We start from the raw sequence: 23,298 nt of genomic DNA, 5'->3' as shown, positions 1-23,298 counted from the left end.
ACTTGAACTGCAACACCAGTTCTTCTCTGGGTCTTCAGCCTGCCAGACCACCATGAAGATTTTGAACTTGCCAACTTCCATAATTACATGAGCCAATTCCTTAAAATAAATCTCTCAATATACACATGCATATGCATACACACATACACACACACACACACACACACACACACACACACACACACATCCTAGGGGTTCTTTTTCTCTGGAAAACTCCGACTAATACAGCAAGAAACTGAGTGGCAACAGGTCAACAGCAAGCTAGGAACTGAGGCCTTTGGTCTGATAGCCCACAAGGAATTTAATGCCACCAACAATCGTATGAGCTTAGAAGTGGATTCTTGCCCAGTTGAGCCTCTGATGAGAGACCGGCCCTGACCAACACCTTGACTGCAGCCTTGTGGAGGACCCAGCTAAGCCATGCCAAGACTCCTGACCCACAGAAACTGTGAAGTAATAATTATGTGTTGTTTAAAGCTGCTAAGTTTCTGGTAATAGTGTTACCCAGTAACAAATAACTAATACAAGAAGATATGGAAACTTGAGGATTCCTGTCTATAAACTGAGTTTGATTGGCCTTTACTTTTTCTTTCAAGGGCTCTCCTAGGTTCCAGCAAGTCAGCCCTGTGTAATGCTTCCTTTGCAGAAATATCCTGTGGCAATATTTGAAACATTGTGGTATTGTAGAAAACAACTCAGGAGTCATACAGCTCTGGACTTGAATGCCATCTCACCGCTTACTATCTGTGTGACCCAGAGCAAGTCACTTCACCTACCCACTGGCATACACTTCCCTTTCTTTATCTAACATAAACGGGTTTAATAACAGTATCTACTTCTCAAGGTTGTTGTGGGGGATTAAGCAAAACCATGGAAGTGAAGCATGAAGTCTAGTGCTTGAAACAGAGCACCCAACACACAGAACTTTTAAGAATAACTTGCAGAGGATTCCTAAGCCTGTAAAACTCCAAGGACAAACATTGTTCTCTCTGCCTGCGCCAGATCCAGGGCCACTTGGTCATCTGGGGCAACGGCTGGTAGTGGTATGATAAAAGTCTGGTTGCCATAGTCACCATTTTCTCAAGCTAGAGAAAGCCTAGAATCGCCAGGCCCAGTAAATATTTGCTGGAGGCATACAGGGAAAACAAATCAACAAAAACTTCACTAGACTGCAAGTACTGTGAAGACAAGGCCCGTGTCTGTGTTGCTATTTGCTGCTATATTCCCAGCACTCAGCACAGTGCCTAGAACATAATATACGTTCAATAAATAGCTGCTGAATAAGTGAACAAATGAATGAATGAATGGCTACCTCATATATGGAGCATGAAGAGAAGTACACTGGATGTTTATTTCCAACAAGGGGCACCTCCACCTGAATGGCTCCTCAGAGATCCTTGATAAGAGAGCACTGCAGTAAGCGGGGGGCTCCCCTCAGGCCAAATTATTTCTACTGCTGTCCTGGAGAACTGCTAATTTCCCCCAAAGAGAGGCAGACAGCTGTGAGAAGAGGGGCTTTGGTTATCTCACTAGAGTGAAGTAGAAAGGGAAATTCCCTTTTTTGAGAACCTACTGGGTACCAACCAGGCACTGCTAAGCTTTTCACACACATTACGTGTCTTATTTATTTCTTACCACAGTTCTGTGGGTTAGGTATTAGTATCTCCATTTGGCAGAAGAGATAATTGAGAGACAGAGAGGTTGGGTGCTTTGCCCAGACCACACAGCAAGTAAGTGGCAGAGCTAGGATATGAACTTAGGTCTGTCAGACTCCAAAGCCCATGCTCTTTCTACTACACCAGTATTGGAACCTAGCAGGAGCCACAGCCTTTTAGGAAGTCAAAGGGCAGGAAGCCTATCTTATTAGACTTTGTGCGTCAATTTCTATCACAGTAGCTGTTCAAATAGCAGAGACTCAATAAATGTTTAATGAATGAGCCCATCAGTGAAGAATTCTTCCCATTCACTCAATACATATTTATAATGTTTATAGTGTGTCTGGTAAGTCTAAGTAGAATCTGGGGATACAAGGGTGAAAAAAACCTATGGAACTAGCAGGGTGTGGTGGCTCACTCCTACAGTCCAGTCCCAGCTACTTGGAGGTTGAGGTGGGAGGATCGCTTGAGCCCAGGAGTTGGAGGCTGCAGTGAGCTATGACACCACTGTACTCCAGCTTGGTGACAGAGTAAGACCCCATTTCTAAAACAAACAAACAAACAAAAAGCCTATGGAACTTACATTGTAATTGGGGGAAGATATACTATAAACAAACAAGAAAATATCAGATAATGATGACTTCTCCAAAGAAAAAAATGAGCATGATGCAATTAAAAATGGCTGGGGGGTCAGGGAAGTCCTCTGTAAGAAAAGACATTTAAATTGATGGACAAGAAGGAGCCAGTCATGTGAAGGTCTGGGGGAAGTACATTTGAGAAAGCTAAAACATACAGTGCAAAGATCCTGGGGTGGAATACATTTGGTGTGTGTGTGTAACTGAAAAAAAAAAAAGATACTGTGCTGGGGGCAAGTGAGAGAAGAGGGTGAGTGGTAAGAGAGGAGGCGTGTTAGTTTGCTGGGGCTGCTATAACAAAGTACCATAAACTGGGGGCTTCAACAAGAGAAATGTACTGTCTCACAGTTCTGGAGGCTACAAGTCCAAGATCAAGGTGTCAGCAGAGTCGGTTCCTTCTGGGGGGCTAGGAGGGAGAATCTGTCTCACGCCTCTCCCCCAGCATCTGGTGGATTTTTGGTGATCTTTGCTGTTCTTTGGCTTGTAGAAGCATCACCCCATCTCTGCCTTCATCTTCACATGATGTTCTCCGTGCATCCAAATTTCCCCTTCTTATCAGGACAACAGTCATATTGAATTAGGGGCCCACCCTATGCCAGTATGACCTCATTCTAACTTAATTACATCTGCAACAACCTTGTTTCCAAATAAGGTCACATTTAGAGATAATGAGGACTTCAACATGAATTTTTGGAGGACACACTTCAACACGTCAAGTTAGCAAGCCATACCACATGAAGGACGTGGAAAACCTGAGAGACCAGGGGAAGGGGTTGGATTTGCCTTGGATATAATGGGAAGTCACCAAAAGGTTTCAAATCCAGCAAGTGACATGATCTGATTAATGTTTTAAAAGGATAATTCTGGCTGCTGTGTTAGATTATGAGAGAAAACAGCCCCCGATGCCAGCATGAGTCATATGGCCCCCCTGCTAGGGATGGAAATTCTCGTCATAACATCCACTTACCGGACCTGAGGCTTTAGTTTTCATTGTTCATCATTAGTTCATAGGAAAAACAAATTTAGCTTCCAATTGATGAGATGAACACATCCTTATAATCACATATAAAAATATTATTTTCTTTCCTGGATCTTTCCTTCTAAAAAAATAATAAAAGTAATACAAGCTCTTGGTAAAACTCCAAATAATACTAAGGGAGGCAAATTAATAAATACAGGACTCCACACACTGCTCCTCAACCCCCACCCATTTCCACTTCTCAATTTCTTCACATTCACATTTTAAAAGAAATCTCTTTGGAGATCCCCTTCCTAGAATTGTTTCTAATCATCTATATGTCTCTATACAGATTCTTACCCACAGTAAATTTTTAACACCAGGCCAACTGCCCAACTTCACCAGGCAAGCTTCTGTTACCTTCTTCCCATAAATTGGCCTGAAAATGTTCAGGATGAACAGGAGCACTGAGCCACAAAATTAGTAGTAGATCATTGGGCTTGGGGTCAAAGACATTGAGTTCCAGTTTCTGTTACATCACTTCCTGCCTCTGAGTTACTGAGCAAATCACAACCAAGTCTTGGGTTCTTCATATTTTGCCTATATCACAGGGTTGTAGTAAAGTTCAAGGATGTTTGTGTAATAAAGCACTTCTGGTATATTATTGCTAATGAAGACAACCCTCATTTCCACATACACACAGTCATATCTGTTGGTATCCACTTATAGACAAGGGAGTTTTTATTTTGTAACTAGAACTAGCAAGAGGCATCATGCTTGAGGACAACGTGAGGGCGGATGGGGTACGAGGAACTTTGTCAGGCTGGGTGATCTCTGGGGCAAGGGTTTTCTGAGTGTCTTTGCAGGCTCAGATGTGGCCAAATGGGAGTTGGAACAGGGAGGAATAAAGTGAGTGTGTCCCTCTTGAAAACCATAAATGACAAGACTGGTTTGAGTGTACCTGGGATGCCCTGATTTAGTGACATATTCAGAGTCTCAAAGGGAAAAATAGTCAGGAAACATTGTGGTGGGAGAGGTTCCAAGATTCTGTTAATATAAAGGAGAGGCTGCCAAGCCCGCAAACATTGGACTTGAAGGGGTAAAAATATCTTATCACTAGAAAAGACTGCTGGCCATCACTTTGGGAGACCAAGTCAGGTGGAGCTCTCGAGCTCAGAAGTCTGAGACCAGCCTGGGCAACATGGTGAAACCCCATCTCTACAAAAAATACAAAACTTAGCTGGGTGTGGTGGGGCATGCCTGTAGTGCCAGCTACTCAGGAGGCTGAGGTGGGAGGATTGCTTGAGCCCAGGAGGTTGAGGTTTCAGCAAGCTATGATCAGCCACTGCATTCCAGCCTGGGCAACAGAGCAAGACCCTGTCTCAACAACAAAAAGACTGCTGGTTTATGCCATTCAAAATGGACTATTTTGGATTGTCATGCAGGGAATGGATCTGTTTTTTCCTTTTATTGTATCCCTAGTACTTAGTATAGTACATGGCACCGAGTAGGAGCTCATTAAATATTGGTTGAATGAAGTGACTATTCCTCATACATTAGCTCTTTTAGCTCACAGGACCAAATGAATAACAATGATGTTCATATAGCCAATTTGTAAAGCCCAGTGAGTACCTACTTTCAATTTATCATCTTGATGGTCCAATGAGGCAGGTTTTATCATCATTCTTAATTTGCAGATGAGGTTACTGAGGTCCAGAAAGGTCAAGTCATGTGCCTAAAATCACTTGGTGAAGAAGTAAAAGAGCCTGAAATAAGCATGCCCTCCATCACTCACACAGGGTTGTACTTCAATGGTGATGATCAGGTTGTGACTTGTAATGTAAGAGCCAGAACCCCCTGTGGCCGGGTAAGTGTAGTGTGCCCAGAAGGTGGTATACAACCAGGTAAGAGACATATCTCCAGGCAGGAAACAGGAACTAAGCAGTCCAGCTTTGCACCACCAGCCAGTGTTCAGCAAGCACTGTATTCTCTGAGGTCCTGCTCTGTGCTAGGCACTACACTTGATGCTTGGGATACAATAGTGAACAAGCAGAAGGACAAGGAGTTCTCTCAGGTGGTGGCAGGTGTTAAGATGGTGCCCACACACAGGAGGCTGATATGACTTTAGGGTGAGATGAAGCCTGGAATGCTCTTCCAGGGTTTTCCAAATACTAGCTCAAGGTCTGGAGCCAAACTGTCCAGGAATCTCTTTTTTAATACCCAGATGATTCTGATGTACAGCTAGGTTTGGGAGCCACCAATATGGGTGAGCTAGGCTGATTTCATGGTACATCACGATGGCTCTCTCCCATTTTTCCCAAACTTTTAGATGAAAAGTTCTACTTTCAGCTCAGCTGGGCTCTGGAGGCACACTTGAGCCAGAATATTAAAAAGGGGATGATCTCCACCACACCCCTAGGCCAGTGAGGTAACTAGGAAAACTGCCTCCAAGGCAAGGAGAATCTTGTGGAACACAAAGCCATACTGTGAGATGCAGAAGCCCCTTTTCAAGAGGAGACTGTTCATCCAAGGCCAAACATAGAGATCCTGAGTTTTGTTTCATCAAGGAAGGTAGCTGGTCACAGTGGTTCATGCCTGTAATCCCAGCACTTTGGGAGGCTGAGGTGGGAGGATCGCTTGAGCCCAGGACTTTATAGATCAACCTGGGCAACACAGTGAGACTCTGTCTTCAAAAAAAATAATAAAAGAAAGGTAGCCAATTCCTCAAGGTAGTAAACCTTGAGTCCAGGTCCTCTGGCATCAAATCCTATGCTTATTCCCTCTTCTCTACCTTCTCTTCTATCTGCAACCTCTGGAATGAAGATGCTCAAATGGTCGATTTAGAGACACTAGCAGTGGGCAACATATAGGTATAGAAAATCCTCAACCTGGCAGCTTGAGGAGGCCCCAGTGAACATCTTACCCTGAATGTTGCTCTCTTCTCAGAGCTCTATTTTTGTTTTTGATATATGAATTTTTTACTTGAGGTTGTTTGAGCATTTCTCTTATCCCACAACCCAGTGGCAGTTGAGAGTGCTTATTATGAGGGAGGAAAGAGAGTCCAGGGGAGGGGCCTTGGGAGCTCAAGGGGAGGGCAGAGCCTGAGATGCTAGGAAAAGAGCTTGGGAGGCCTGGAGCTAGACTCCAAAGGACAGGAGCTGAAGATCCCTGAGGAACAGAACCACCGCACTTCTTGGTTGCCCTGGGAGAGTCCTAGTTTATGCCTGTTGTCCCTCCCGCTGTCAAAAGTGCCCCAGTCATACAGCAAATGATATGGCCACCCCTACTGAGGGAGGAATTAGAGCCCTTCTTTCCTCAATGTTTTCACCTGGGACATTGCTTAGAAAAAGAAACTACAACTTTCAGCTACCAGGACAGTAAGCTCCTTACAGGCAGGGACTGCCTTGTGATTGATTTCTTTAAAAACAATAAGAAAAGCATAAAGTGTATTATATACATTAAGAGAATGTCTGATAAAGGAAGAAATACTCATGTGATTGAATTTTGCATTCCCAGCACCGAGCTACATGTATGAATTAATGCTTCCTGCCCTGCCTACCCCTCACAGTTCCCCTCCGGCCAGACCTCAGCCACATCAGTATTTTAATGATTGCACTGACATCTGGTGGTTATTTCCAGCTTTTTCTCTGGGCTGCTCCTGTAAGAGATGATGGATAGGTCTGTACTTCATACTCCATCAAAGCACCTTTTATCTGAGCTCTACAGTGACTAGACATGACACTCTGATTCACAGCAAGTTGTTGATAGCTGGTAACAGATGTAATGCTATTTCTTAAAAGGTATAGAGATTAGAGGCAGGAATGACGGTAGTGTGGAAGGGGTACGGTAAAATGATAAATAACATCAATAACTGAAATCTTGTGGGATTTTAGGCTTATGAGGGAGTCATTTTCACACAGAGGTGTCCTTCCTGAAATGATACCAACTAGGCCAAAAGCATTAAAGTTCTCAGTAGCAACAAGAAATCAAGTCAACACCAGTGCAGGTGTGATCAAATGTCAACTAGGGAAATTCTTAAAGTAAAACTTGGACACATGGTACACTGTCTTCCTAGTACTGCCTGGCTAACAGAGAGCAGGAGTGAGTGGGGGAGTGAGACACAGGAAAAATAGAGTGAGAAAGTAGGAAAGCTGTACTTCAAAGTGTAGCTTTCCGTGTTCCAGCAAGGCATGAAAATGTCCACAGATACAGCAACCTCCCCATACCTCACCCCACTTTAATCTACAGGGTAACTTCAGAGGATTTCGTACAGAAGACATTTTAATCCCAATACACCATAAAGAGGGTACTAAGAATCCTAGTATTCATGGGAGGACCGTTTTGATTACCCATCCTCCTCCTTGTACAAAGTAGCTGTAGGCAAGAGGCCTGTCAAAGCCCACGACCTTACATCATTAAGAGCTCAAAGAGAGAGAAAAATACAGCTCCCAGCCAATTCTCACATCATCAGAAAAGTATCACCAATGTATGAGACAGGAACATTTAAGTAGCCATAATGAATGAGGTATCCAGGTATCTGGAACATCTCCAAAAACGCAAGCTGCCTCTCATTTGCCTCCTTATGGTAAAGAGTATTACTGAGTCTGTAAATGTGAAAATAACTATTTAATAAATCTTTTTAAGCAGTGGGCCTGCCAGTAGGGATTTGCAGTTGTGTTTTGTGCTACCCTCCCCTGAGCCTTCCACTCTGCCCCTGTGGTTTTCTGATCAGAAATCAATAGCTACCAAGTTTAGGGTCTTTAGAAACACACCAGACACCAGGGTGGATAAGGCTGTGCTTTATTACATGCATAATTACAAATCTGTGCTAAGTGAAAATGTATAAAGCAATGGCGACCTGGGTTTAAGCCACACAGAGAAAGGGCTGGACAATCCATTAACCCTTCTGCCAATGTCCATTCCATTGCCTTTAACATGATTGTTTCCATTTCTTACAATTTGCATAGCACTTACTTGTCAACTTGCTTTGAATTCATTGTCTCAGTTTATCCTCACAACAACCCTGTGAGGTAGGTAGGGCAATTAACACTATCCCCATTTTGCAGATGGGAACACTGAGGCACAGAGTGGTTAAGATCTCGAGGCTAGTTAGTAGAAGCATAGGGAATAGAAATCAGGTCTCCTAACTCCCCAGTCCACATCTTCCTTTTTAGACTATGTTGTTCCGCATGACTAGGGAGTAGAATAAAGCGAGCAGTGAGCCATAGCTCTGGTTCAGGCTATGCCTAGGAACAGGCGAGAATAAAGCTAAGAAAGCATGGCTAAGGGCTAGCAACACTCAGATAAACAACTGCTCTGGACAGCTCAGCACCAAACTTCCTGCGGAAACTTGGGCTCTATTAGCTTTGGTTGAAGCTACTTTCTGGATGCCTAGTTACTGCTGATGTCTAGACATTAGCTTCAGCTGAACTTTCACCAACTCTCAGGCATTAAAATGTCGAGTCAGACAGGTTTTCTTTGGCTACTGCAGTTGGAGCCAGCCCTACAAAGAGCTTACTACAGAGAAATTCAAATAGTGGCCCATGGGCCGGAACCCAGCCCCTCTGATCTTCCTGGCCTCATTGGCTCACTCAACAGGTGGTAGTTTTCCCATAGCCAGAAATGAATGGGCAGAGGTAAGAACAGGAGGCTGGCCTTGGTCAAATGAAGAAGAGTCACCCACATGACATCACTGTCCCCCTTAGCTGACGTGAGCAAGGTACTGACTGGGCCACCTCCTTTCTGGCCTATACCTGGTTAGCAGCATAGCTTCAAAAGACAGTTTAAGAGAACAAAATATTAAACACATCATTTTAAAATCCTGAATGGAATAAATTCTTAATCATCACAAAGTCCCAAAGGACCAAATATATAATAAAAAGTAAATACATACTTATAAAAAAAAGCTGAGTGCTAAAAAGCCAGGACAATGGGAGAGAAAGGAAGAAGAGGGGACAAAGTGAAATGGAGGAAGGAAAAGGAACACACTGGAAGGACCATGTATTTTGAGGTACCCTTAATGTGACAGTGAGGCTGAACATTCCCCTCTCAGGCCACACCCTCTTCTCGATTTTGCCAGATGGCATTTCACTCACCAAATCTTAGACTGCCCCTGAATTCCAACAGATTTGTACTAGTAAGTAATATAGTTTAGCAGTAAATACTTCATATGTCTGCCTTGAGATGCTAAAGCCCTCATCACCCCCGACAAGTATCAATGGCTTTGGCCCTCACAGAGGAGGAAAGCCCTGTTGGTCCCATCAACTCAGACGTATCTTCCAGTTTCTGTTCTCAGAACAATCCTCTCCCTCCCACAAAGTCCACATTCAAAACAACATGCCTATAATAAAAGAAAGAGAAATCTGAATTCAGCGCATGGTGAGGGGAGAGAAAGACAATGAGACAGACAGCAAGGTGGGACGAGGCAGAGAGAGGAGAGGCAGAGATCTTTTTTTTTTTTAAACTCTCATATTTTTATATTATCACATGCTGTTTTTCTTCAAAAGGCCAAACTTTAGGCAAAGCATTCATTCAATAAGTGTGCACACAGAGGCTGAAGGCCCTTTGGCAGGAACTAAGAGGTAGGAATTTATGACTGTAAGACTGGGCTGGGTGACCCGATAGGTCCCATCCAAGAAATGCAAACTCCACACGTCATATACTTTCTTTCTTGGGTGATTTGGCAAAATTAGACTACACCATGGAAAAACCAATTTTGTTCCCTACATCTATTCAAACCTTTACCCAGATCCAGATGTTTAGAAATGAGAATGTGGCCAGCAAACGTTTGGGGAGTAACTTAAAGTTGCTAACACCCATTGTTCTCAGAAATTCTCTCCTTGGAGCAAGCAACTGAAATATGAAACAGAGCAGAGTCAGCGATCACCCCAGGACAACTACACTGATTGAACTTCAAATTGACACAGCTCCTGAGCTCTGATCTGAGGAACTCTTACTTTTTTTTCCATATATAAGGATGTACGAGGAGGCAAAAATATAAATTTAAAAAAATTTGCTATCAAAATTCAAGACAATCTATCTAAACCTTATAGTTTAGGAAATGGCAACAGATGCCACATTTCTTCATGAGCAGATGTCTTGGGTCGGCCCTATCCATAAAACCAGACTGCCCTTGAGCCAAACACTGCTTTGAACCACTCATTTGCTTAGAAAGCCTGGCCTTTGAAGCATTGCTTGACTTTTTCTCCCCTTGAGGCACACGATCAAGCAGTTTATAAATGCCAGAACATATGTTGTAGGGGTGTGGGATGGCTTTCCTTCCACCATCTTACACCATTCAAATATTTTCTTACCAGGGCTTTTTCTATGGCCATAACTTTTAGTTTCTTCTCCAAAGGGAACCCAGGCAATCCCAGAGGTGGCTAAAAAAATCAAGGTTTGGCTGGGTGCGGTGGCTCACACCTATAATCCCAGCACTTTGGGAGGCCGAGATGGGTGGATCACGAGGTCAAGAGATCGAGACCATCCTGGCCAACATGGTGAAACCCCGTCTCTACTAAAAATACAAAAGTTAGCTGGGCATGGTGGTGTGCGCCTGTAGTCCCACCTACTTGGGAGACTGAGGCAGGGGAATTGCTTGGACCCGGGAGGCAGGAGGCAGAGGTTACAGTGAGCCGAGATTGTGCCACTGCACTCCCGCCTGGTGATAGAGCAAGATGACTCCTCAAAAAAAAAAAAAAAAAAACACACAAGGTTTTAGGACACTTAAGTTCAGACCACATATTTAGACATCAATTCTTTTTTTTTAAAAAGGACTCAATATTCTACCTCCCACTTACTTTCTAAATTCCTAATTTTTCTCAGGGTTTTTAAGAGCTCAATGTTCTATGCACCACCCAAAAGATGTTTTCCTGCTTCCTCTGAACTGATGGGTGGCTTGCATTTGGCTCTGATCCAGTGCAGGGGACCCAGTTCCTCACAAGACAGTGTGGTCAGTCATCAGTAAGTACTTTGGCAATATAAAATATGCTGGCTGTTTCAGGTTCTCACCATTGTCTTTGCTATCATTATTAAAAACTCAAGTTCAAAGATTGCACTGTTCATTATTTAAAAACAAAACAAAACAAAACAAGAGATAGTGTGGGATAACAAGTGCATCTTCCTACTTATCACCTAACAAAATAAACGAAAATCAAGACTGAACCACAACAGGTGATTGAACTACTTAAAACATATAGCAGTGGTTAATTTCTATAATGGACTCTATTGCACACTAAGTTTTTGAAAACATATTTGCCCCCCTCACATCTGAATGCGTTCATAAGATCTTGGTTGTGAATTACTTCACGGCCTTAGATCTCACTAAACCCTGGTTACTTCATCATGTTCAAACAGAATTGAAGATCTGCTAAGAAATGTATAGTATGCTCTGCTCTTCCTGTAAAGGGTTTAGATTCAGCCTCTGGTGTCAAAACAATTCAACTGCTTTTCAGTTCAATCACAAATTAATCGTTTGCTTCACCAGCTGGCAAATTCAAAGTATCATCAATGTCAGCTTATCTACCAGAGGATATCTGTTCTGTGGATCTTACCACCTCTACTCCACAGCTGGGCTGAGCCAGGATGCTGTGGCCAGAGAAAGAGGAGAGCATTGGAATATGTTTCTAACCAAACATCCACGTAGAAATGATCTTTAAAGTTGCCATTATTTTGTATTATCAGTCCCCTGCTTTTTCCCTCCAATATAACGAATCATGCATTAACTGTTTCAGGTTCTTTAAATTCTTTATATTGAAGATTTGAAGATACAAAATATAGCAGTTTCACTTTTACAAATCTATAGACTCTCGTTCCTTTTATGGCTGGATGGCTACCAGCTACTCTTACTTGGAAAATCCTAACTCCGTTGAAACACTAATTGGCATTCTTTTGTAAACCCTTCCCTTGTGTTAGGCAATTTTCTCATTTAATACCAAAATAGTCTCATCTCGACTCATTAATTTTTAAATCACAAACCATCTAGTCTTTTGCCATTGAGGTATGTGGCCATTTGATGCTACTGACAGTCCTCCCTATACTGGCTGTATTTGTTGCTTAAGCATGTCCAACTGTTAAAGTGGCAATGGCAGAAAGAACATTTTCCTTCTCCTCAAGACAAGAAACTTCAAATGTCAAGGTGCTGAGCTAGCAGTTGAGAGCTCTAGCTGCAATTAGCCAACCTTTGAGCCAAACCATAGGATTGGACATATAGTGGATACCATATACCATAGCTACTTCTAGCATACAAGCTACAAGGATTCCTGAGAAGCTGAGGTTAATGAATGAGATTGATCAGGAGTGAGGTATCAAAGGGATATTGTCATTCTCTGGAGGGCCAATCGGTGCTTAGCATCTACAAAGTATACCTTGGCACAGTGTTATCTGATTTCTCTAATTTATTCTCTGAAGTAGCACCTTAACACTGGCTCATCTGTCTAAAATCAAGAACAAAGCCTAGAAGAAACACAAAAGCAAACTTGAGACACCCTCCTTATCGCTACTGCACTATGAAATATGACCAAACCTTTCATTGTCATTAAATACCAGAAATAGTAACATTTTCTGTTTTGCAAACTTTAGTGGGGAAGGACAACTAATAAGACAGGTATTGGACCAGAAATGTACAGATAAGAACTTTGATTTCTACACAATATACAGGGTAGTCAGCCAAATAGTCTCATATGAAGGAATCAGTGGCATGGAAAGGACAAAATATGTGGTTACTGAGCCATTACTATGATACAACATACCCCAGAAAGATTTTTTTCTTTTTCATTAAAATGCTAGAGTGATCTATTCACAAGGAGAAACTCTAGCGACTGCCTTGATTATTTTAAAGATAAAAATAAAATAACCCTTGGCTACCCAGTTCTGAGCAAAAAAAAGAATTTCAGATTTTGGAAAGACAAGAACTATGGGTAAAAACGTCCTAGAATCAGGGATCAGCAACTCCTAAAATGAGGTACACTGAAGTGTTTGGGGGTAGAGGGTTGGTGGGAATATGCAGAATGACCGCTGATTCTGGGCTGGAAGGATGATGAGAAGTGCTAGGAACAGAGCTATAAAATGATCCAGGCTGAACTCTTACCCCGGCAGTGAGATCTCACTGCCGTAGGCATCCAGTGTGGAAATGGAGGCACAGCAGCAGCAACTGGGCCACATGGCAAAGAAAATGGCTGTGTGTCACCTCTGGTCCATGTGTTGTGAGACTGCTGAGCCTTGGTTTACAATTTAACTAGCCCTGGGAGTTATTTTTTTTTGTAGTAGGAATGATTAACCAGGAGCAGCGCTCAATCCCAAACAGAGGATTTGGTACTAAGGAGTAAGAAGTGGAACAGAATGGAGGGGGAGTAATTGCACACAGGTAAAACTACAGAAAATGAAATAGTGGTTGGAATGATGATGGTGGCTCTGTAATTCCACCAAGTGTCCCCAGAGTGTGATTTTTTTTTAACTGCAATAAAGGTGGTATGAAATTGAGACAGGCACCTTTTCAATTGGATACAAGCACCTTTGGTGTCACCAGGCCTTGTCCATACCCCTGTGTCTTAGGATGGCTCTGCATTTTATTTAGAATTCTAAGGACTCTTGAGGGAGTCACAGCTGCCTATCCTGTTCCAACACCTTGAATATATTTGGAAGCATCCCAAGCCTAATTCATGATCATGGGGACAATACACTGGCCTGTTACACATACTTATCGCTGGGAGGTACAATGAGTGTCCAGTTATTTTAGTACTGGTGGTCTTTACAAAGGAATGCATGAGGATGCATATGCAGTTCTGAGTCTTCCCTGGTTTACCAGTATGCAGTCTAGACTTGGTTCCCTTTGCTGTTTTTACATATTCCAGAAGCCTAAAGCACCATCATTCATGGAGGTGGCATCTGGGTAAGAGAATTAGTTAGGACCTCACAAACATGTGAAACTCCTAGTCATTGACTTTGCTTAGAAGTTTACTAATTATTCATTTCAAGGAAGCTGGAAGAAATCATTCCTTGCTACTAACAAATTCACGGCAAAGTCCTTGTCTACCAGTTAACAAATGCCACCTGGAAAATTACCGTTTTTGCAGACAAGGAGAAAGCTCTATAACTTATCTTTGTGCACTTCAAAAGAGTACCAGCAACAAGCAAGCTATAAAAGTCAATCTCTCTAAATTCATTTAGAAGAGATTAACCAAAGCAGCATTGTCTTATAATCAGAAATTAAAATTAACATAAACATACACACATAACAAACTAATAATGCTAAATATTGTAACAGGAACAAGGATAACATTTGAACTGAATCTTCACAGTCTAGAAAATACCATTACTCTTTTCCTTCTGGCTTTCCTTTCTCTGGTTTGAAAAGCAAAGCCCCTTAGTTTACACTTCGTCTTCCAGTAACAACAGTTAGATCCCAAAAGAGTGACTTTTTCGTCGGTTTCCTACAGGTTATAGGTCAGGACGGTGGGAATTTCTCTTGCATAGTTTTCAGTGATTGCATATTGGCTAACTACTTTTTAAGTTAAAAAAATCTTTTAAAAAACAAATATAATTAAACCATAGCAATCTTATTTATTCTTTCATGATATCTTCCTAATGTAACATCACGGAAGCCTAACTATAATTTCTCCTAAAGAGAAAATTAATTTCCAGAGATTATGTAGTGCAACTGGTTAACTTGTAGGAAAGAGACAACACACTAATGTGACTTCACCATCCAAATATGGAAAATGTGTTTTGGGTACCCAGTTAATAAAACATATCCATGGTCTGTAATGTCCTTCCCGCTTTACATCCAGAACTCTATGATTCTAGTTGAAGAGAATGGAATCAGGATCTTGGTTCGCCATCTGTGCTATATGCTTTAACACATCCTTTTTGGTAATGATTCCAAGCAATCGCCTAAAAGACAAACACAATACAAAAAAACAAAAATAAATCTGTAGTTAAAATAGCATTCCCAAAGGTGATACTTGTCCTCCTCAGTCCTTTTCAACTTTGTCTTTGATCACTAGCTGCCCTTTCAGTATGAGATCACAGGAGTAGGACATGTGCCCCAGGCAAATAGGATGATGTGTGGATTCCTAAATGTATGCAAGTGTTTCTACCTCTAGGTCTCAGACTCTGCGATTTCCTCTGGTTTAAATACTCTTCGCTACATACCTGAATCTTATCTACTGCAGCCCAGTTCAAACGCCCCTATTCCAGAGCACCTTCCCTGATTCTATGAGCCAGCAGGAACTCTGCCCTCCTCACAGCAACAGCATGCACATTCTTTGCAGGCCTCCTCAGTGGCACTTGTCCTCTTTGCTATTGTACTATAACCACTGCTAGGTTCTTGCCTTCCTTAAAACACTGTCTGCTCCTTGAGGGCACAGAAGGGTCTTATTCATTTTTGTGTCTCCCTGGAATCCAGTGGAGTACCTTCTTACATGGAGCAGGGATTCAGTAGATGTTGAATGAACCAGTTAGGGAACTCCCCTTACTGATTTAAATCCTGCAAGGCATCTGTTACACCATTTAGAAATTTCAGATGTGAAATTCTTATATAATTGCTGGATTAACATAGCATGTTTGGGAAAAAAATCCACCCCTCTCCTCAACCTCCTTTCTTTTCCAATAAAAATAGAAGGGTTCCCTTTACTGGATAAGAACTATACCAGGAAGGAAAGAGCCATGGGCTTGGGAGTCAGAAGACTTGTGTTTAAAGCCTTTCTCTACTATTTATTAGCTGGGGAACTTTGTATAAATCTCACCTCACTGAAACTTGGTTTTCTCATCCTCAAGTAATAATAAGGAGATTGTAGGGAACAAACACCCAGCAAATGCACTATTACCTGATGCTACTGTAATTTCAGTGCTGCCTATGCACAAAACACAGGTGTTTCCTTTGTCAGGGAGGAACTGGGTTATTTATAATACGCAACCAGCAGTTCACATCTCTCAAACACATGTTCTTTCCCAAACTCCCTTTACATTAATTATGATTTAAAAAAACCTATCCACTTTCATCTCAGAGCTTCAAGAAGTCCTAAAAGTGCTGCTAATGTTCATTTAAACTGGGTTCTACTTCTTTCTACTTCTTTCTCTCTCTGCATTCTCTTTCTCCCACAATCCAATTTGACTTCACTCAAGACTTCTTACCCGTTGTGTGTAACCAGGCACTGCCGCAGTCCCAGCTTTCGGAAAATATCCACTACGATCTCCATGGGTGTAAGGTCAGTCACAGTGAAGGGGCTGAGATCGAGGATGTTCCGAAGCTTTAGAGTGGGTGGAGTGTACGGTGGCAATGGAGGAGAATGCTCCGTGAAATAAATGATGGAAGTGCTAACAACCCCATCCTGTTTCTTTCGAGCATTTTCTATTCAAACAGAAGGAAAAAACAAATTGAAGACGGACGTGCTAGCTCTATCCTTCTGGCTCCTAACCAGTCCCCCCTTCCCTGTCTTCCCCCATTTCATGCATATTTATTGAGTTCCACAGTGGATTCCACTATCCCCTTTCTGAAATCCTTACCAATTGAAATAATGAGATCTCTTCGAAGGACAAAGCCCACAAGTCTTTGGGACTCCCGGGATACCACCACTGGGAAGCCACTGTAAGTGGTTTCACTGATTATGGTCTCTACATCTTCCACAGTCATACTGTCCTGAGTAAGGACAGTCAACAAAGGATCATTTCTCCGGGGTTTCATCACATCCATTGCCAGGGTCTTATGAGCAAACTCTTCTTTGGCTTCAAGAAAGGGGTATCCATTGAGACGGATGTGGGCATCATAGATGCCCTCCCGCCCAAGAGCATCTGCCACCCACTTGCTTGTCATGGCTGCAGCCATCAGAGGCACGATGTATTCTAAGCCACCAGTCAGTTCAAACATTATGACAACAAGAGAAACAGTCATCCGAGTCACCCCACCTGCAAAGAAATAGACACAGTCTACTCAGGTAGGCAAAATACAGGATTCTTACAATTATGGGCGTTTCCAGGAAAAGCTGACCTACCAAAAACAATGAGGTCTCACCTACAACTGTGCAGACCCCAGAGATTGCAAGAAAGCAAGGTCACAATGGAGACGATTCAGAGTTCTCAAAATAACATCTACAAGAAGCCTTCTGTTTTTCTTTTTTCTCTCTCTTTCTTTTTTTGAGACGGGTTTTGTGCTCTGTCACCCAGGCTAGAGTGCACTGGCATTATCACTACTAGCTGCAACTGCCATCTTCCAGGCTTAAGTGATCCTCCCACCTCAACCTCCTGAGTAGCTGAGACTACAGGCATGTGCCACCACACCTAACTAACTTTTTATTTTTTGTCGAATTGGGGTTTCACTATGTTGCCCAGGCTGGTCTCAAACTCCTAACCTCAAGTGATCCTCCCACCTCTGCCTCCTAAGTAGCTAGGATTACAGGTGTGAGCTACCATGTCCAGTCCAAGATGCCTTCTTGTTTCTTTGTTCTTTCATTTTTCTGTTGCTTCTTTTCCCTAATTAGAAAATACATGCCATTGTGGAAAATCCAGAAAATATAAAAGAAAGTCATTATCTATTAGCTGACTGCCAATAAATAAGCAGAGTAAAAATTCTGAATGACTTTTTCAAGTTTTTTTCTATGCAAAAACATATGTTTTTAAATGAGTGAACTCACATTATATGTTTAATTTTCTGCCATGTTTCCCCCTCTACTTTATGTTGGGAACATTCTGCATATTATTACAAATTTATATAACATCATATTTTAAGATGTTAAACATATTAACATCACATTTAAAGGCTGCATTGTATAACATCATATGGATGTACCATAATTCATTTAACCAGTCCCTCAAGTGCAAATTTAGGTTGATTCTAATTTTTTGCTCTTATACTATGATACATATTCTTGTGCAGATATCTTTGTCTAAATTTCTGATTATTTCCCCAGTATGAGAGAGTAGAATTCCTTTTCTTATTATGATTTTTATTTTTAATTTTTTTAGTTTCCTCATCGGTATACCAGATGCTTTCTTAATGTGCTTGGAAAATGGCAAACCTAACTGGAAAGGGATGGGCATTTAAATTCTCCTACAGTCAACTGTGTTTAATAAACTCTTCTGTTGTATGTCACCTGGGTAGCAACTTGAAATTAATGCAAACACTACTCACCTAAGCAGGCTGCAGCCCCAACCATTGCATAAAGGCCGGGGGTGATGCAATCAGCTCCCTGACTACACCAGCTATTGAAGACGGTCCATTCCTGGTGGTAATAAGCCAGCTGTTCCATTCCTACTCCTAGAAGTCGACCTGCTATAGCACCAACAGCCATGCTAGGGATAAAGAGGCCAGAAGGGATCTGCAAAGAGAAAGCAATAGATGGTTAGTGAGAAATGATGTGATTGCTTGGCACATGGTAAGGGCTGGAGGACTGACCCTCTGCAAAGCAAACAGGCCGATGACAATTTAACTATGCACTATGCTAGCAAGTGGCTGTAAAGATTTGTGTAACACTACAGGGACTAGAGGTTCTCTGGGACGTGCAGGCAAGGACGACTGCAAAGAAGCTTACCCTGATTCGGGGTCCATCAGGCAAGAGCCTGAACTCTCCAGACCAACACAGAACTGGAGGCAGAAATTGGGCCTTTCCCAAAGAAAAAGGAAAATAGATGGAGTTTCTCATATATGCAGACATTTCCACCAATTTTGAATTCTTATCAACAATGACTACCCTTTATTGAGTACCTACCATGTTCTATGCTGGACGCTCTACATGCAAGATTCATGGGTTCTTTATAACCCCAGGAGGCAGGCATTATTATTCCCAAATGCCAAAGAACCTAAGGTTCAGAGAGGTTAAGTAACCCACCCAAGGTCAAGATTTAGTAAAGACTGGTGCTGGGATTTAAATGGAATGCTCATAACCATGCTCATATATTGAATCTTAGCCCATTGCTCACACAAAAAGGATATAGCACATGAGGTTTCAGTCTATTTTGTAACAGTATCAAGAAAGATTAAACAATTAAAAAATTGTAATGAGATCATGACTATGGTTACAAGATTAACCAAAAAAGGAAAGCTCATCTATCTCCCCACTCTTTTTCTTGACTCCTAGGATACTATAGTAAATTCTTAATATTCTGTACTGAGAGAGGGAAATGATGATAAGGATAACCAAAACAGCAGATTCTTTTAAAATAGCCTGTGTTTGATTTTGGAATGCATTTGAATCTGGTGTTCTGATGGTTTACAAATTCCCTTTAAGTGAAAGAATGCAGGCATGAGGTGAAAATTAACTCAAGAAGCGCTGCAAAATTTCTCAGGGTCTCCATCCCTTCCCTGTATTGAGGGGATGGATGGCGTCATCTTAGAGATTACAATAATGCCTAAACTGAGTTGCTATCTCTTCTGGCTTGAATCTCCATTTCTCTAGAGAATAGAGGAAAATAACTTGGTAGTTAGGGTGCTAAAGAAAAGAAAGAAACAAACAAAAACCTAGAAAGGAGGAGGAAAATACCTTAACAAATTTTCTTTTCTGGCTTCTTCTGAAACGTGGAAATGGTAACAGGTACCTAAAGTAAAACGTGCCAGCCTGATGTCCACTTTTGATAGCTTAAATATTAACTAAGGATCACCTGTGAAGTGGATCCCACTTCTTGACAACTGAACATTGATACCACTGTAAAAAACTATATTTAGCTATATATTGGGTTGAACCACAGGAAATTGCCATTTTAGCAGTCAAAATGGTCGAATCCCAGCAACTTCTTTGGTTCAATCAATATTGTGCTTTATTGGTAAACTCTAAAGCCACCCTATAAGGAGTAACACTGTGCTGGTCAGATATCATTTTAATATGAAATGTACTGGAATAAATACTTCACCATCGTTTTTGAGGGGCAAAATATGTTTTCCACAGAAAAGGAGCAAACATTCTTCCTAAAATTTCATCACTGAGGCTGGCATTTGGACAACTCAAGGCTTGGACAATTTGAGATAGAGGTACAAGTGTCTAGCAAATTATGAGAACGTGTGGGGTAAAAGAGGCTTTGGGGGTGGGGGAATAATGTGAGGGGGATTTGAAAGCACCATATGAGCTATCAGGATTGTATGATACCTGGGCTCTGCCCTCCAAAACCCACAGCTACGCATGCAGCCACTGAGTCCCAAAAGAATTCCTCACCTTCATGCCAAAGGTGAATATAGTAATGACAATTTTCAGTATGAGTGTTAAAGCCAGCTGCCACATTGCACTGTAGACTCCCACGCCAGCCGGTCTGTCAGGCAGTTCACCCCCCTTGCTTGTGTTGAAACGGTTCTCATAATCACAGAGCTTGGAGGAGTCCAGAAGGCCACAGTCATTAAACAGCTCAGAAATGAGCTCACTTGTGCTCATCCGAGTGTATTCATTGGGGAAAGCCAGGATGGCAGTGATGGCTGTCACGACGAGTACCTCTATAACAGGATACTTGCCCAACTGGGTGGTCTTTCGCTTCCGACACCAGGCAATGTTTGTGCGGATAAACAGTGCTCCCCACAGACCACCAAATATGCCCAGCAGAATGAATGGCACGAGCTCAAAGAGATGCCATGGGGTGTGAAACTCCACATAAAATAGTACCAGGCGGCTGTTCCCAAATGGATTGATGGAGCGTAGAGTGAATGCTGCCACCAAGGCAGCAAAGAATGAACGCCACAATGTTTTGAGGGGAAAATAGTAGCTGACCTAGAAGAAAGAAGGTGAGAAAGCAAACTCAGTCAATACGCAGAAACTATTTCAGGTGAAATGTTGTGCTGCAGGCATGAGAGTCAACTAATGGATGAAAACTGCTGACTGGATTTCTAGTCACATGGTAAAGCACCAAGTTGGGGAGAGCACTCAGGGACTGGGATATACACAGATATTGTACATTATGTACAAAATTATTGCGCTGCAATGTACAAAATTCCTGACACAAAAGCATGTACATGCTGTACAATGAAAAGTTGTTACCTCTTCAAGGCTGAATAATACTCCACCTATAGGTGCTCCAAAGGCTACAGATACACCAGCTGCTGCTGCAGCCGACAAGACCTACAATCCAAAACTCAGAATTAGTGACAGAATAATGCTGCTTTCCTCAATCACTCAATCACATTTTTAGAAGAAATGTTAGTAGTTACTGAACATTTAAAAATACCTCTAGATGTTCCATATCATCAAAAACAAAATTCAAACACTGTATGCTGAATTTTGAATACACATGCATAGTTCACATGCTTGACCAGGTAAGAGGACCTTTCCTTTGTAATTCATTTAGCCATGTGTTTTATTCTAAATTATGCACCGCCTCCACCCCCCCGCATCTCCCATACTCCCAATTCAGTAACTGCATTTGAATTTCTAGGCCTATTTGTTCACCATCTAAATGATGTACTTACAGTGATGTATTTATTTATATGGAACTTTGCAAAGGAATGCTTTTTAAATGAGATGTTCAAGAAGGCTCTAATGACATAAAACTGAAGTCACAATTGGTTCACAGTTATTCAGCAGCTGCAAGTATTCATGCAATAGGTATTTAGAGTCTCTCGTACCCTGTGTCCTACTCCATGCCCAATAACCTATGGACACAGAAATAGGGAGGTGACTAGATTTTTAAGGGAAGACTTAAGATATGGCAAGGAAAGGGACTAGGAGAGAGTGGGAGAGGAAGAAGGAGCCAAAGGGAAAAAGTGATAAAGAGAGAAAGAATAGTGATACTTAGAGACCTCCACCTCTGTGTAGGTGTGTGTGTACATGTAAAATGTACATGACAAACACTAATAATGGCAAACAAACCAAAATTAATAGATGGACCAAGTCCTTTCATTGGATTCTGGTTGCTATGGAGAGAGATGATTTGAAGAAGTAAAGAAATATTTTAGAGAAAGTTGAACAAAATTACGAGTTTTGAAGAATAAAAAGGTCCTTGGCAAAATAAGCATATAGGATTATCTGGAAGAGTAGGATGGCTCAGGAAAATGATGGGGAGGAAAGAATGGAATCTCTGGCGCTAGCTGGAAGGGCTTTGAAATTCCTAGCTACAATGGCTTTCATTTAAGAAAGATGAGGACAGCCAACATGCAACTTGAGAAAGGGGATTTCAGTGACTATGTTTAGGATGAATCAAGAGACAGAAAGAATCGGGGTGGCTAGTTTGCTTTAATTTTATATTGTAGAGTGGAGTCTGTCTACACCCTTCTTTCTCAAGTCTGTTTTACTCTCAACCATCTGCCCACTTTGACAAGGCCATAAGACAAAAAAGGTTGCCGCTGATGATGAAAGCAACAGGAAAAAATAACTGGAAAGTCTAAATAAGTGGTAGAAAGTAAATTTAAGATTCAAATACTAGCCGGTTGTGGTGGCTCATGCCTGTAATCCCAGCACTTTGGGAGGCTGAGGCAGGAGGATCACTTGAGCCCAGGAATTCAACACTGGCCTGGGCAACATGGCAAAACCCAGTCTCTACAAAAAAATTCACAAAATCAGCTGGGTATAATGGCATGTGCCTGTAGTCTTAGCTACTGGAGAGTCTGAGGTGGGAGAATTGCTCAAGCCCAGGTGATGGAGGTTGCAGTGAACTGAGATCACACTACTGCATTCTAGCCTGGCCAAAAGACTGAGACCCTGTCTCCAAAAAAAAAAACAAAAAAAAAACAATTCAAATACTGTCACGCACCACGTAACAACGTTTCAGTCAATGATGGACCACATACAACATGGTGGCCCCATAAAATTATATTATATTTTTACTGTGCTTTTTCTATGTTTAGATGCACAAATATTTACCATTGTGTTACAATTGCTCACAGTATTCAGTATAGTCGCATGCTGTACATGTTTGTAGCCTAGGAGCCATAGGCTATATCATAAAGCCTAGGTGTGTAGTAGGCTAGACCATCTAAGTTTGTGTAACTTCAATCTATAATGCTTGCACAGTGACGAAATCTCCTAACAATGCATTTTTCATAACATATCCCTGTCATTGAGACATGACTGTATTCATATGAGTCTAGCTGGAGAAATATATGGCATCTGTACAGAGAAACAGCCAAATCAAATTCCCCTCTTAT

General features: G+C 41.8%; 1 protein-coding gene across 3 annotated transcripts in view; it reads right to left on the bottom strand.

Moving 5' to 3' along the window:
• Window positions 1-8,031: 8,031 nt before the first annotated feature.
• The window catches only part of CLCN5 (chloride voltage-gated channel 5), a 162,014-nt gene continuing 146,747 nt past the window's right edge, over window positions 8,032-23,298 (bottom strand). For all 3 annotated transcript variants that reach the window (XM_016943447.3, XM_016943446.4, XM_016943449.4), the window contains 6 exons: window positions 21,197-21,277; window positions 20,387-20,929; window positions 18,373-18,559; window positions 16,752-17,150; window positions 16,380-16,596; window positions 8,032-15,137 (listed from right to left, as the gene is read on the bottom strand). In XM_016943447.3, coding sequence (XP_016798936.1) covers window positions 15,047-15,137; window positions 16,380-16,596; window positions 16,752-17,150; window positions 18,373-18,559; window positions 20,387-20,929; window positions 21,197-21,277 — 1,518 coding nt within the window. In that variant the 3' untranslated portion in view covers window positions 8,032-15,046. The remainder of the gene's footprint in view (window positions 15,138-16,379; window positions 16,597-16,751; window positions 17,151-18,372; window positions 18,560-20,386; window positions 20,930-21,196; window positions 21,278-23,298) is intronic.

This window comes from Pan troglodytes, chromosome X (genome assembly GCF_028858775.2).
Source record: "Pan troglodytes isolate AG18354 chromosome X, NHGRI_mPanTro3-v2.0_pri, whole genome shotgun sequence".
Classification (NCBI taxonomy): Eukaryota; Metazoa; Chordata; class Mammalia; order Primates; family Hominidae; genus Pan; species Pan troglodytes.
Note: the sequence above shows the minus strand (reverse complement) of the source record. Positions and strands in the feature narration are given on the sequence as shown.